This window comes from Pseudonaja textilis, chromosome 2, assembly GCF_049901715.1.
Source record: "Pseudonaja textilis isolate UNSWEBS1 chromosome 2, rPseTex1.2, whole genome shotgun sequence".
Lineage (NCBI taxonomy): Eukaryota > Metazoa > Chordata > Lepidosauria > Squamata > Elapidae > Pseudonaja > Pseudonaja textilis.
This window is the reverse complement of record NC_141991.1, coordinates 141,658,302-141,672,066: the sequence shown is the minus strand read 5'-3', so window position 1 is coordinate 141,672,066 and position 13,765 is coordinate 141,658,302. Positions and strand designations below refer to the sequence as shown.

At 39.0% G+C, this 13,765-nt stretch overlaps 1 protein-coding gene and 1 long non-coding RNA gene across 5 annotated transcripts in view; one reads left to right on the top strand and one right to left on the bottom strand.

Annotated features, from left to right (window-relative positions):
* PBX4 (PBX homeobox 4) overlaps positions 1–11,021 on the top strand; it is a 60,235-nt gene extending 49,214 nt beyond the window's left edge. For 3 of the 4 annotated variants that reach the window (XM_026713740.2, XM_026713737.2, XM_087925522.1), the window contains 5 exons: positions 1,374–1,509; positions 4,885–5,041; positions 7,782–7,888; positions 9,215–9,301; positions 10,221–11,021. In XM_026713740.2, the coding sequence (XP_026569525.1) occupies positions 1,374–1,509; positions 4,885–5,041; positions 7,782–7,888; positions 9,215–9,301; positions 10,221–10,313 (580 nt within the window). In that variant the 3' untranslated portion in view covers positions 10,314–11,021. The remainder of the gene's footprint in view (positions 1–1,373; positions 1,510–4,884; positions 5,042–7,781; positions 7,889–9,214; positions 9,302–10,220) is intronic. The other variant, XM_026713739.2, reaches the window with a different exon arrangement.
* On the bottom strand, positions 10,252–13,707 carry LOC148127117 (uncharacterized). Its single transcript, XR_015741951.1, has 3 exons — positions 13,405–13,707; positions 11,922–12,154; positions 10,252–10,325 (listed from the first exon to the last, which is right to left on the bottom strand). It is a non-coding gene; the product is annotated as an uncharacterized LOC148127117 (long non-coding RNA).
* Positions 13,708–13,765: the final 58 nt, after the last annotated feature.

Here is a 13,765-nt window from a genome sequence, read left to right as displayed (position 1 = left end):
ATTGTCAGTGTAGAATGCATTGTGGTAACCCAAATGGGAAATGACCAAGGCATGGATGAGCCCTTGTGATCCAGGAAAAGGTGAAATAGATGAATCTGTGCAAAGCCACACACCCCCAAGCCACAGATGCCACTTGCTGTCACCTTTTTTGAAACCCATTAAGAGTAAAACAAAGTAATGATTGATGGGATGGGAACGGTATGAAACTCATGAACACTAGGTAATCTGTCGGCAGTTGTGATGTGAATATTAATGTTTTTAATCTTGAATTATAATACCTTAAAATTTGTGGAATTTTTAGGATTTAGTGATACTGTATTTATACTCGTAGATCATTTTGGGAGTACTACCCTGTTTCTCCAACAATATGGCCTCCCCCAGTAGGAAGTCCCAGCATGTTTTATAGGCATGAAATGAAATTAAGCCCCTCCCCCCAAATTAAGGCCTATATTAAAACATGCGAAATGGGGGGTGGTGGTGGTGGGGCTTGCCGTTAGGAAGTTCTTTTGTGCACACCTGGATATGGTGCTGCCTGCGTTGACCCCGATACAAAGTGCCCCACCAACGCTGAGGTCAACGTCAAAGCCGTCGCCACCTGCCCGAAGATGCAAGGGGCGGGAAATTAAGTCACCTCCGAAAAGACGGCCTAGCCATTTTTTCCCCCCAAAATAAGACCCAGCCTTATATGAGAAACATGGTATTTAATGTGTACAGAACAGTAATCTTGACAGTACTTTTAGTTTTAACTGTTAATTATAGCAGGCTCCCTTTTTATATTTCTATTTGGCTAAAGCCATGAAAGTTCTATTGCTTATATTTTTGCGTTTATATTTTAATTTTTGCTTTAGAATGAATGCTGTTTTAGAAAGCTTAAGCAAGAGTAGTCACCTCATGGTTTGGTCAGGATACTCAAACTTTTAATAATTTTCCTATAATCCTTACTGACTTTTCCTCCAGTCCTTGGGATAGTCTAAATTTTATTTTAATATAACCCTCCTATCCTTCCAAAAAAAGCTTAAAGACCTGGCTGTGCCGATTGGCCTGGGCTCCAAATGGGGAAGTTCCAGGCTGGAGAGGGCTGCTGGATTGATGGCAGACTCCATCTCCCACCCACCCCTCCCCTTGTTCTCTGCTCTGTATCTGTTCATTTTCCTTTTTTGATAATCATACAGTTGCATTTCTCATTGTATTATTTTTCATTGTTTATTTTATTGCTCTATTATCTTCTGTTCATACTCTTTTCGTTTCTTCCTTTTTAGCATTGTAAACCGCCTAGAGTAGCCCCATGGCAAGATAGGTGGCAAATACATTTAACAAATAAATATATTTTAGTTTAATATTGAGCTTTATGAATAATTCCAATCTATTTTCAGGCGAAAGCGACGTAACTTCAGCAAGCAGGCAACAGAAGTATTGAATGAATATTTTTATTCTCATCTGAGTAATCCTTACCCCAGTGAAGAAGCCAAAGAAGAACTAGCAAAGAAAGGAGGCATTACAGTCTCACAGGTAGGCTGTGTAGATGGATTTCTGATTTCCAAAAATGAGGGACCAATAATGTTTCCTCATTCCAGCAACCTTGGAAAGCCCTGATACAATCTGATACTGTCTCTTCACCTGATAGAATCTAATTTGTATATCATATTTTCTTGCTACTTCCACATTCTTTTAAAGATATACATGATTGACAGTTCTTGAAAATTCAGGAGATTGCATGTTTTTTGTAGTTTTGAACCTTTTTAATAGGTCCTTTTTAATAGGAAGTTTCAAATTCTTTTTGTTTCTCTTAGCCAGCATGGCTACTTCTACTTTTGGTGAATTGTATATTAATCAGTAAATTATTAGTATGGCTTCTGTTTTAATTTAAAAATCTATCTAAATTCCCTACTTGGATCTTTAATTTAGTATTTTTCTTGGTCATGGTTTTATAATTTAATAATTTTAAATCAAACTTCACAGAATTAGAATTATGAGTACAAAGACAGTGGAATTCGGTCCCAGACATTGTTATATTATTGCCAGACTCAGGTCTCTGTCCAATTCATTTTTGTTAATGGTTATACCTTGACACATAATTTGTGTATTCAGAATGGCTTTTTATTAAATTAACTAGGTACCTACATTTCATAAAATTTGGTGAAATCGTGCCAGCTGATCTTCAATGACTTTCATTAGATTAAAAATCCAAGTTTTGCTACAGTTCATAAGTCTGCCATTAGATTTTAAGAGTCTTGTCTTTGGTTACTAATAGAAGAGAATATATGTCTCTCAGAGTTCAACTGTGGAGTCCTTAATGCTACCTGAGAGTGTGGTTTTAGAACAGTGCTAGCACTGAAGATGTTACCTAGTCTGGTAATGAAACATCTGAAACCAATCAACTGAGCTCATAGTCTTTGGTTAATTTATTGAAAAGAAATCTAATGGCTTACATATAAAGCAACCAGTGCTAAACATCACAGTAATCCAGAAACAATCAGAATATGTTATGGCCATACTCCGTGAAATCAGAAGCAGCATGAATTTGTAGTAGAACAGTACAGAGTAGGACTTCACGCCTACCTTTCTCAGAGCTATTTCTGATTCAGTGGATCAAAAACAAGGTATTCGTGGCCTCTGTACCATATGTGCTCTAAAGTGCATGAGAATAACAGTCCCTCAAAGTTATGATTTGGCTTTGGATGCCTTTTGAACTCAATTCCAAAGGAAATTCATCTTGCTCTTTTGTTAATAATCTACATGCCTATGAAATACCATATTTCTCCAACAATACGGCCTCCACCAATAGGAAGGCCCAGCATGCTTTCTAGGAATGAGGTGAAATTAAGCCCCACCCCAAAATTTAGGCCTATTTAAACCATGCGTTTCCCCGCCATTTCTCACATCGTTCGTTAGAACTACATGAGGTGAAGGGAAATGTGGGAGGGGTGGGGGTGGGGAGAAAACTTGCCTTTAGGAATGCCCTGCAGGTAGCCTAGCTAGAATACCCCGATCTACCAATAGAACATCAGCCAATAGAAGCTCCCTGAAGGCAGAGTCCTCAGCTGCTTCAGGGCATGGTGTGGCTGCCCGTGTCCCCTCGCCTTTAGGCAGTCTCTTTCGGGCGATGGAAGCTCCCCAAGTGCAGTCACCAACCACTTCAATCGGCCGGTAGAAGCGGCCTCAGGGCGAGTGCACACACACACTGCCCTTGCCGCGAGGCTGCTTCTATTGGCCGAGAAAAGCTCCCCGAAGGCAGAGTCCCCAGCTGCTTCAGGGCATGGTGTGGCTGCCCGTGTCCCCTTGCCTTTAGGCAGTCTCTTTCGGGCGATGGAAGCTCCCCAAGTGCAGTCACCAACCACTTCGATCGGCCAGTAGAAGCGGCCTCGGGGTGAGTGCGCACACACACACTCCCCTTGCCGCGAGGCTGCTTCTATCAGCCAAAAAAAGCTTCCCAAAGGCAGAGTCCCCAGCCGCTTCGGGGCATGGTATGACTGCCCGTGTCCCCTCGCCTTTAGGCAGTCTCTTTCGGGCGATGGAAGCTCCCCAAGTGCAGTCACCAACTACTTCGATCAGCCGGTAGAAGTGGCCTCAGGGCGAGCGCACGCACACACAAACTCCTCTGGCCGCGAGGCCGCTTCTACCGGCCAATCGAAGTGGTTGGCGACTGCACTTGGGGAGCTTCCATTGCCCGAAAGACACTGCCTAATGGTGAGGGGACATGGGCAGCCACACCTCTTCCTGAAGCAGCTGGGAACTCTGCCTTTGGGGAGCTTTCGTCGGCCGATAGAAGCGACCTCGCGGCGAGGGCAGTGTGTGTGTGTGCGCTCGCCCCGAGGCCTTTTCTACCGGCCGATCGAAGTGGCTGGTTACTGCACTTGGGGAGCTTTCATTGCCTGAAAGAGACTGCCCAAAGGCGAGGGGACACGGGCAGCCACACCATGCCCTGAAGCGGCTGAGGACTCTGCCTTTAGGGTGCTTTTGTCAGCCGATAGAAGCGGCCTCGCGGCGAGGTATGTGCGTATGGGCTGATCTAGGTGGGGGATGAAATTAAGTCACCCCTGAAAAGAAGCCCTAGCCGTTTTTTCGGGGGTCAAAAAAAAAAAAAGTCCCCACCTTATTTTGTGAGAAACACGGTAATTTCTATTTAATCAAATATTTTAATGTACTGAGATGTCAGAGTATATTAATTAAATGTATTTTTTGTGGTTTTTAATCAATATTTTTATATTCAGCTGGTTTTTTTAAACATTTAATAAGATTTCAATTGCTCTTACCTAATTTGGATGCCATTTTATTGTGCTACTTTTTTATATCATGGGAGTTAATATATTTGTAATGTGGATTTTATTGCTATACCTCAAAGATGTTTTTTCTGAGGTGTCACAAACACAGTAACAAAAATAAAAATTAAGCTCAACAATTTTTGTCATAGCAGTTTTTAATATCTTTTTTAGAAGATTTTTAAAGGACAAATTAATGTTTCTGCTGAAGGATTTCTGATACTTTAAATAAATGTGGCATGGGTATTTATTTTTATCTCACCTTTTTACACACACACACACACCCCTAAAGGTGGCAACCTACCAAATACTCCTTCCTCCTCCGGTTTGTCTCACAACAATAATCCTGTGAGATGAACTGACTGAGAGAATAACTGGCCCAAATCCACCAAGCCAGTTTTTCCTGCCTAAACTGAGAGTAAAATTCAGTTTTTTGGTTTCTAGGGCAGCACCTTAACCACTACACCAAACTTCAGCTGGCTGGATGCAATAGAAACTTAAAGATGACTATATTTTGTCCACTTTTATAGTAGCCTTGTTGGTCTTCCTACCCTTTAAAGATAATACTAACTGAAGAGATAGTATGATTTGTTTACATGCTAATTGAGTTATTATTTTGTTACAGGTCTCCAACTGGTTTGGTAACAAAAGAATCCGCTACAAGAAAAATATGGGAAAATTCCAGGAAGAGGCCAATATTTATGCAGCCAAAACAGCAGTGGATGCTACCAATGTGGTGGCTCAGGGGAACCAAACAAGCTCTCCCCCAACCCCAAATTCTGGTGAGTATGCAGTTAAAGAAGGACACCTGCTGGGGAAACCAGCAATATAAAGCCTAACACAACTCAGACACTGAAAACAAATGAGTGAATCAACCTGGTGTTTTGTAAGTGGCCTAGAAACACACTATATGTGTTTGTTCTGTTGTTGTTATTGTTGTTTTAAGCCTTCCTAGTTGCTTTACATTAGAATATAATAACGGGAAAAAAATCCTGATCTTGAGTACAAGCAGACTCTTCTGAGTGAATTAAAATTGATAGAAGCAGTTTCAGTTCCTAACATCTTTGAATCAGTTGGTATTCAAGGTAAATACTAAGAACAAGAACTAGTCAAAAAACTCATTTAAAACTATATTAAAAACATTAAAAAGGCCCCTTTGTTGGCAAACCTGACTAGATAATAGGATGTTATTTAGTGCTTTCTGTTTCCTCTGACAAAAAGTTTGTTTGAAACATTTTGGGAATTCAAATTGCTTTGCTAACCCATATGCTGTATATTCATTAAAGTATGAGTTAATGACTTTCCATAAAACATTATGTTTCAAAATTTATGTTTCGTTTTCATTTTCTGCTGAATGAATGGTACTTACACCAGTCCCTGAAATTACAGCTATTACAGTGCTCCTCCCCAGTCGTGTGATCAAAAATTGGTTGCTTGGCAGCCTGCCTACACTTACAACTGTAGAAGCACTTCGACTTCATTTGCTTATCTTCCTCCCATCTCTGTCCTTTTGGCTGGCCTATACAATAGCAGTTCTCACTGGTGCTAGTGGTGCTAGGGCTCAAGTAGAGGCCTGGTGCCTTCAGCAGTCTCCTCTGGTCCTACCATTCCTGGGCCTCTATTTCAACCTCAGTGGCACCAAGATCACTGCTGAGGAGTACCACCTCAATCTTCATATTGAAACTGGCCACCTCAGCTGCCAAGCCTCAGCCTGCTCCCACCAACCTGTACTCGATAGGCTTTGTCATGTCCAACTGACTTTTGCCCCAGGCCTCTAGTTCAGCCCTTGCACTGCCAGTGGCACCAAGGAGTGGCACCACTGTACAAAACAGCCAAAGGGCAGAGATGAGTAGGGAGCTAGCCAAGTGGGGTAGTTGAAGAGCAGGCAGTCCCTTACCTTATTGAGGTTCAGGGCTGGGAAGGACCAAGCTGGGAATGGCTTGTATAGGGGTGGATCCTTGCCAATGACCAATGATACTTGGGCAATGATGGCAATAGGGACTGCCAGGATTACAGTTGTTTTATGTGATGTCATGCTTTACGTCTGCATTGTTTTGCATTAGAAATTTTGGTCTCAATTGCCATGGTAACTTGGGGACTACCTGTACTTGGTTTTTCTCTCTGCAAATGAGGCATATAGATTTTATATTTTGTTAAATCTGTCTACCATTTATGGACTTTCTGCTGGACCGAAAAGAGGATGATTTATAGATTCGTTTATAGATAAATGAAATATACAATAAAGAGATAAATGTTTGTAATTTTAGAGAGGGTGAAGTCACTAAATTTGTTTAATACTTGTTATGATTAAACCACTTCTGTATATCTTTTCTCTTCATTATATTCTTATTTTTTTTTCTTTCACCTTTTACTCCTCTCTATTCTCTTTTTATTTTTATTTATATTAGATTTTACTATTATAAAAATTAACTTAATAAACATAATATAACCTGGATGACAATTGCCACAGCCTCACTCCTGTCCTGAGAGATCACCTGATGCCATACCTGAAACTGGCTGGGCAAAGCTCTGAGAGAGACACTCTCCCTCCCTTGAGCCCAGTCAGGTCTCAGAAATACGTACCAGTCTTCTCATCTATTATATCTATTATACATTATTAGTAGTATCTTATCAATAGTAATATGTTACTACTTGGGTACCTGCTGTTGAATTACTAATCTAGATTATTGATTTTTATGCTTTGAGAACACTTATCGGACTTGTATGCAGTAGTATTTCTTTCATTTTTAAAAAATAGATGCATATTTTAAACTATTTAACTTATTTATCTGTATTTATCTCATAGTCTTCTTAAAAGCAGAAAATCTCACTTAAAAATCACATCCTTCTCATAAAGCTATATAATGCAGTGGTGTATCTGAGGTAATAATATAATTTCATCTTCCTGAATGAGGTGATGAATCAAACTCACAAGGCACCCCTATGCTGAAGGGGACTTCTCAATGGAGAAAGCTTGGGAACCTCTGGTCTTGTTCTATACCATTTTAATATAAGGAACTTGTGGTGGCCTTTGAAGAAACCTCAGAATTTCTGGGGATAATTTGTAATTTTATCCACTCCTCACTTAGCAACTACCTCACCTAGCAACCATTTGCAAATATAATAAAATATCTATTTTCTGAAGTGTGCACATTTGTGACTAAATTTTATACACCTGACAATAAGGTACACCAGAGTGTACACAAGAACTCTATCAATCCTGTATACACTTATTGACCTCTTCAATTGGTTGATCATTTCTACCTGATCATTCGATTACAACTGAGATGGTGGAATGGAAAGTGAGAAGAATTTGAATCAGATTCATAAAATAACTTGAACTGTATTTGGTCAAGATATATTCACTTAAGCCTAGAAATTGAGTACTCTGCATGATAGAAAGTGATAGATTGTGGAATCAGATTTCAAGCACAACAGCTGCTTGGGCTATCATTTATGACAAATTGAATGAAAATGAATGGTTGCACACATAACTTTAAATAACTTATTTTTCCTCTTCAGGTTCCTCTGGGTCATTTAAAATGGCAAATTCTGGGGATTCCTTTATAAACTTGCAGTCACTCAGTTCTTACCAGAATTCACCAGTGGGAGCCAATGTGCAATCTCAGGTAGGTGGAACGATGTCAGGTTAACAATCTTCTGCAGCCATAGATATTTTAATCCCCATAAATACTTCAACCCAAGTGCCCATTGTAAGGTATACAGATTTAAGATTTCCTGAAGGCATTACAGTAAAATATCTAAAGGTTGTCCTTGAATTATTACCAGTCATTTAATGATTGTTCCCATCTATAATAGTCATAGAATAAGTGCTTGATGGCAAGTAGAGCACCCCTGGCCATTGTAAACAGTCCTTCTCCTAGTCATATAACGGCATGTAGGACACTTAGCAACTGGTCACAGGTTTACAACTAGTTGTGGTATTTCGGGATCACACAACTGCAATTTGTGACTGTTTTGCTAGTTTCCGGCAAAAAAGTCATTTGAATTAATTTGCTTAACATCCGCTGCATTTGCTTAATGACAATAGTGAAAAATATCAGAAAAACACTTCTGGTCATGTGGGAGCCTCAACTTATGACTGTTATCAACTTATTGACTGGATTTCTGGTTCCAATTGTGGTTGTAAGTCAAGGACTACCTGAATCTATAGCTACTAGAAGATGTTATCCCATAATTAAATGTTTCCTGTGCCCTAAATTTTCAAATGCTTCTTTGGACAAGGAAGGATTTGAATTTTTCTGTACCGGACTACAGCTGGCCTGCCATTTGAATTTTGGGCTAAATATGTTTAGTTCTGTGCCTGACCTGAACCTTTACAAGGACTAGCATATAGGTGGACTTTGACCTATGACCGCAATTGGGACCGGAACCTCCAACACCCAAATTCTGACCGTGTGAGTGCAGGGATGCTGCAACGGACATAAAGGCAAGGACCAGTCATAAGTCACTTTTCTCAATGCCGTTGTAACTTCAGTTCTTCAATGAAGGGTCATAAGTCAAGGACTACCTGAATGTGGCCTGAATGTCCATTACTGTAATGTTGTTAATATTTTCTCCTGGATTTCAGAGGGAAAAGTAATATACATGCACAGTCATGCAGAATAAATGTTGCTATATACTCAAGAATGGGATCTTGGTGGGTATTTTTTCTTTTTTTTAATTTTCTTTTTCCAAAATTTGTGGGCCCAGAGAAATTGTTCATTAGTTTGAAAAAAAATCTTATGCTAATAGCAATCTCCTTTTGATAGCATGCAGAAAAGCAATATAAGTAGTTATAAGTTGAGAATAAATGTGCAGCCCAGCTGGACACTAAAATCCTAAAAGGTCACACAGAAAAGGAAGATAATGGGGTTTGGGACAGTAAATATAGCATTTACATAACTCTTTTGGCACTTTTTTGTTTGCTTGACAAATTGGTCATACTGTTACAGATGGATTCCTTACACCATGTCATACACCAGGCAGGAAGATATGACAGCATTGTGGGAAACCCCCTATATTCGACACAGCGCATTGATGTAAGGAGCTTCTGATTTTGAAACTGAATGTCTTGAGCTGTGGAAGTCTGACATGGCAATGTTGGTTAATGTAACCACCTCTGCAAATGCAATTATAATAGAACTCTACTGCGGCATTAACTGTGGTGCTGCTAGCACCTTGCCATAAGACTGCTGCTTCAAAGAGTGGGGGAAATAGGCATCCTGTTGCCAGTTTTTATTATTCAGGGAGTTTTTAAAAATCCCTCATGTTTAAACTGTAAGAAACCTTTCTCTGTATTATTCATGGTACTGTGAAGAACCGTGAATGATTAGGGATGATCAGAAAGAGAAGCTGGCTCATCTACTCATCCATATTGGCCCAGTGAATTAGAAGGAAGCATCTTTCAATCCCCTCCCATTGGAGGAGAGTGCTCCCAGTTGAAAGAAGAGACAGCAGGAGACAGTGAGAGAGAGGAAGCAAATGCATGCACAGCAACTAGCCTGCAGTGAAATCCACACACTGGCCTTAGATTGGCTCCTATCCCCAAGTCTGCATTTGGGAACAGAAATATATGTGGGAGTATATTTTTCCATCCTGTACTCTGAATTCTTTGAATTGTTTGAGAAAATCAACAGGCAGTAAAGCTTTAATTATTTAGACAAATTAGCTGGAGAAATTGGGCAAGAAGAAAGGAGTCCCGTTTGGGAGAAAAAGAAGCCATGAAACAAATGCAGCAGAAGCAGCATTCGCTCAATATTTTACCTTCTGTGTCCCAGAAAGTGAATTGTGTGTGAAGATGTTTACTATGAGACTAATCATAATGGAACAAAGTCTGTGTCTTGCACATGGCATAATGCTCTCCTTTTGTGATTTGGGAAATCGTAATCAGAGTGATTTAAGAGGCAAGTAGTAGCATCTTGTGGACTTAACAACAAAATGCCTTTATTCCCTCTTCAGGCTAATGGCAGCTGGCAGGACGCTACTACCCCTTCATCAATCACTTCACCTACTGGAGATCCAGGAAGCATTAATTCAGATGCATCTAATTAAATGTTTTAGGACCTGTTGAGGAGAGGAAAGAGGTCATTAGTGTATCTTGTCAATGTTGCTCTTTTTTTGCCAATACTTTTGATTCTACAACTTGACACACACACAGCTAATTACCTCAGACAAAATAAAAATAAAAAAAGAAAACCAATGGAAGATTGTGATTATATATGGACACCTCTCTACCTCTCGGCATGATGTGCTTGAGTTCTTCTTACTTCTGCCCTTTGGGTTCTAAAGGAACTGGCTTCATTTACCAAAACAAATTGTTTTTTAAAAAAAACGAATTACCACTTTTATGCTTAAGAGTTGACTCCATTTTTCCAGTTTTAAAAAAATGCAACTGATTTTAATTTCTATGTGTTTTTACTATAAAAATTCTGTTTTAGATGCTAGTTATTAACAAATAGCTCCTCTTGTATTGTAATTGTATGCGTTATCTGTATTGTAATTTTCTAGAGGAAGACTCTATCTTTGAACTCATTAACCAGAACAGGCTATTGCTTTACCAAAATAATTATTGGACTTTGCTCTTTGAATAGAAACTTCATCTTCTGTCACTCTCATGTAGCTCTAATTTAATGTCTTAGAGTATACACAGACTTGTCTGTGAATAGATTTTTGTACATCTAGGAAAATGTTAGTAGCAAAGTCATCACTTTCAGTTTAAATTTATCAAAGAATAAACTTCCAAAGTCTTTTTTTCCTTTCTGCCTTTTTCCAAGTTTTCCTTCATGTTTGATGGATGGTATTTACCAGTAGAGTGGGGTAAATATAAGAGATTGATTCACGCTGCAGTCTTTTCTATGCCTACTCAGAGATATCCCATCTATGTAATTGGAGACCCTTTGTTTGGCCCACTAGCTCTTTGGAATATGCAACTACTGGCTTCCCGTAGTCATGTTAACTGAAGCTCTCGTGAATTAATGTAACTAAAGTTGATGAAATTTATTGCCAGGGTTACTACTACCATATATGAATGCACTGTTCATTTGTTAAAAAATTGATTCAAATGTTAGCTGTTGTTCGGTATCCAAACCATATATTTTGATTTTTTGGAGTTAAGCATTATGAGAAAGCTCTATCAGTACCAATCAATAGATGGGCCAGAACTTAAAATGTATCCAACAGTTCTCCCCTGCAATTGCATAATCAATATTTTGCACTTAAAATAGTTTTGAAGAGCATGCTTATTAACACGATCCATTGCTAAACATCAATAAGATGAAATAGGCTGGTCTTCCTCAATCAGATATTCAGAATGTTGGGGACTATAACCTGAACCTTCTGGAGGCTGCGTAAATGAAGTAGCTGCTATAAATAAAAACTCTGCCTAACAGTTGTGTTTGAAGGAGTAGAAGGGGGGGGGGGACATTGGCAATTATACGTGTGAGTTTCCTTTATGTTTTGTATTTCTTTTAATCTAAACATTTCGTTCCAATAAGAAAGAGACAGTCATTTTAAAAATCTGAAACAATGCTCTGGGTATCAACTGCTGCAGAAAAGTCTGGCAGAGCAAACTTTGGATTTGGCTTATGTACTCATTTAGAATTCAGCTCTTCCTTGAGTTCAAAGGTATCGTGACAGTTGGCAACACTTGTATATACTTACTGTGCTCAACTTCTTTGCTTAGAAATGATGGGTAGCAGGATCACATCTGTTTTGTTTATGCCTTTTAACTATATGGATATTCATTAGCATGTTCCCACTATTTGGGGTAGGGACTATTTTGTTTGATTGAAGTGGATAAACTACATAGCTTTCCAGGTCCTCCAGTGATGGTTGATCATCAAAAGCAATTTTCAATTTCTCTGGCATGAGATCTTTTGGGCACAAAGCTGTTCCTGAATTGAAAAACAAAAACAGAAAACAGAAAAATCCTTGTTTTGGCTGTTTCCTGAGATTGATTCAAATAATGTGTTAATTTCCCATAGTCATCTCAATTTCTCTTTTCATATTCTGGCTATTCTGACATTTGCCAAAGGAATTGGGGACATTCAAATACTGAGTTCATTATTTGAGTACTATAAAGGCACTGTTAAGCTAAGTTATTCTTTTTTGAATAAGTAGTAAAAAGTGTCTATGGAGAGTCTCAAGTTATCCAGGTCATTATTTTCCCAAAGGTGCTTTTTCAAGAGACGAGTGGACTTTTTTGTTTTTCTTTGAAGATGTTTCGCTTCTCTTCCAAGAAACTTCTTCAGCCTGAAGAAGCTTCTTGGATGAGAACTGAAATGTCTTCAAAGAAAAACAAGAAAGTCCAGTTGCCTTCTTGAAAAGGTAACTTTGGGACAAGTCGTAAAACGATAAAACATATTTTCTTTTAACATTGTGAAATGAATTCAGAGTTCATTGGAACCTTTCCTATCTAGCCCTGCTTTTAAGGAATGCCTGCCATTGCAGATTTCATTTTCCGGTGATCCTGTTTCACTACGAAGTATTGGAGATCATTAATCCTCATTCCCTCTCCAGCAGCTTTAGTAATCAAATTTGGGATGTGACATTGTATTTCTTGGATCTTTTATGATCCTTATGACAAGGAAGACCCAAGAAATTAAATGCACATTTCAGAAATCTACAATTAACGTAAGTTGTAATTTAATAGTATTTTCATTTTGAAAATGAAAATGCAAGATACTATAATACAGAAGTTAATACAAGTTTCATTGTTGAGAATGTATGACAGACCACCCTTGGATTATCGATATGAAAACATGCAAAGGGACCGATTTGCTGGAATGATTATGAGAGTTGTCTACAGAAATCTGGAATTTGGCATCAGGCCAGAAGAGGGATTTTTTTTCCCTGCAATGTCGAAAAATAAAAGGTTTTGTATACAACTAACAGGCTTAGGCAGAAGCGGGGTGGGGTGGGGGGCAGGTAACTTAAAGCGGATCTATGCTACCAACTTCGAGCTTCGGTGTGAGTATAAGAGAAAAACTCTCCCTCATCCTGCAACGGCACGAGGAGGAGTTGCTTCTGCAGCACAATGTTTAACATGAAAAAGAATACCTTTTAATGAAACATGTATAATGAAACGTGTTTTTTTTTTTAAAAAAAATCTTCCATTGTTTTTGGCTGAGAGACAGAACTTAACTGTACAAGTGCAGAGATCCTGGATTTCTTCGTTTTTCCTCTCGGAGGTAGAGTGGGCAGAAAATATTTTTCTAGTTAGAAGTCTATGATTTCCAAATAAAAGCATTTTTTCAATCTCATGCTGCGAACACTGCAAAATAAACAAAGGGATAAAATAACTGGAGAGGTGAGTTGTTCAGACTCCTCCAATGTGATGGATTATATGGGCCACTGATAAAGGGGGGGGTGTATTTAGATGTCCCCAAAGTTGTCTTAGTTTCCTCTCTTTGACATTCTGCTCCTGCAAGTGACATAAACGCGTCCAACAACCCTAAACCTGATGAGAAGAGGCTAGTAAATTAAGTTACACCATCTTTCCCAAA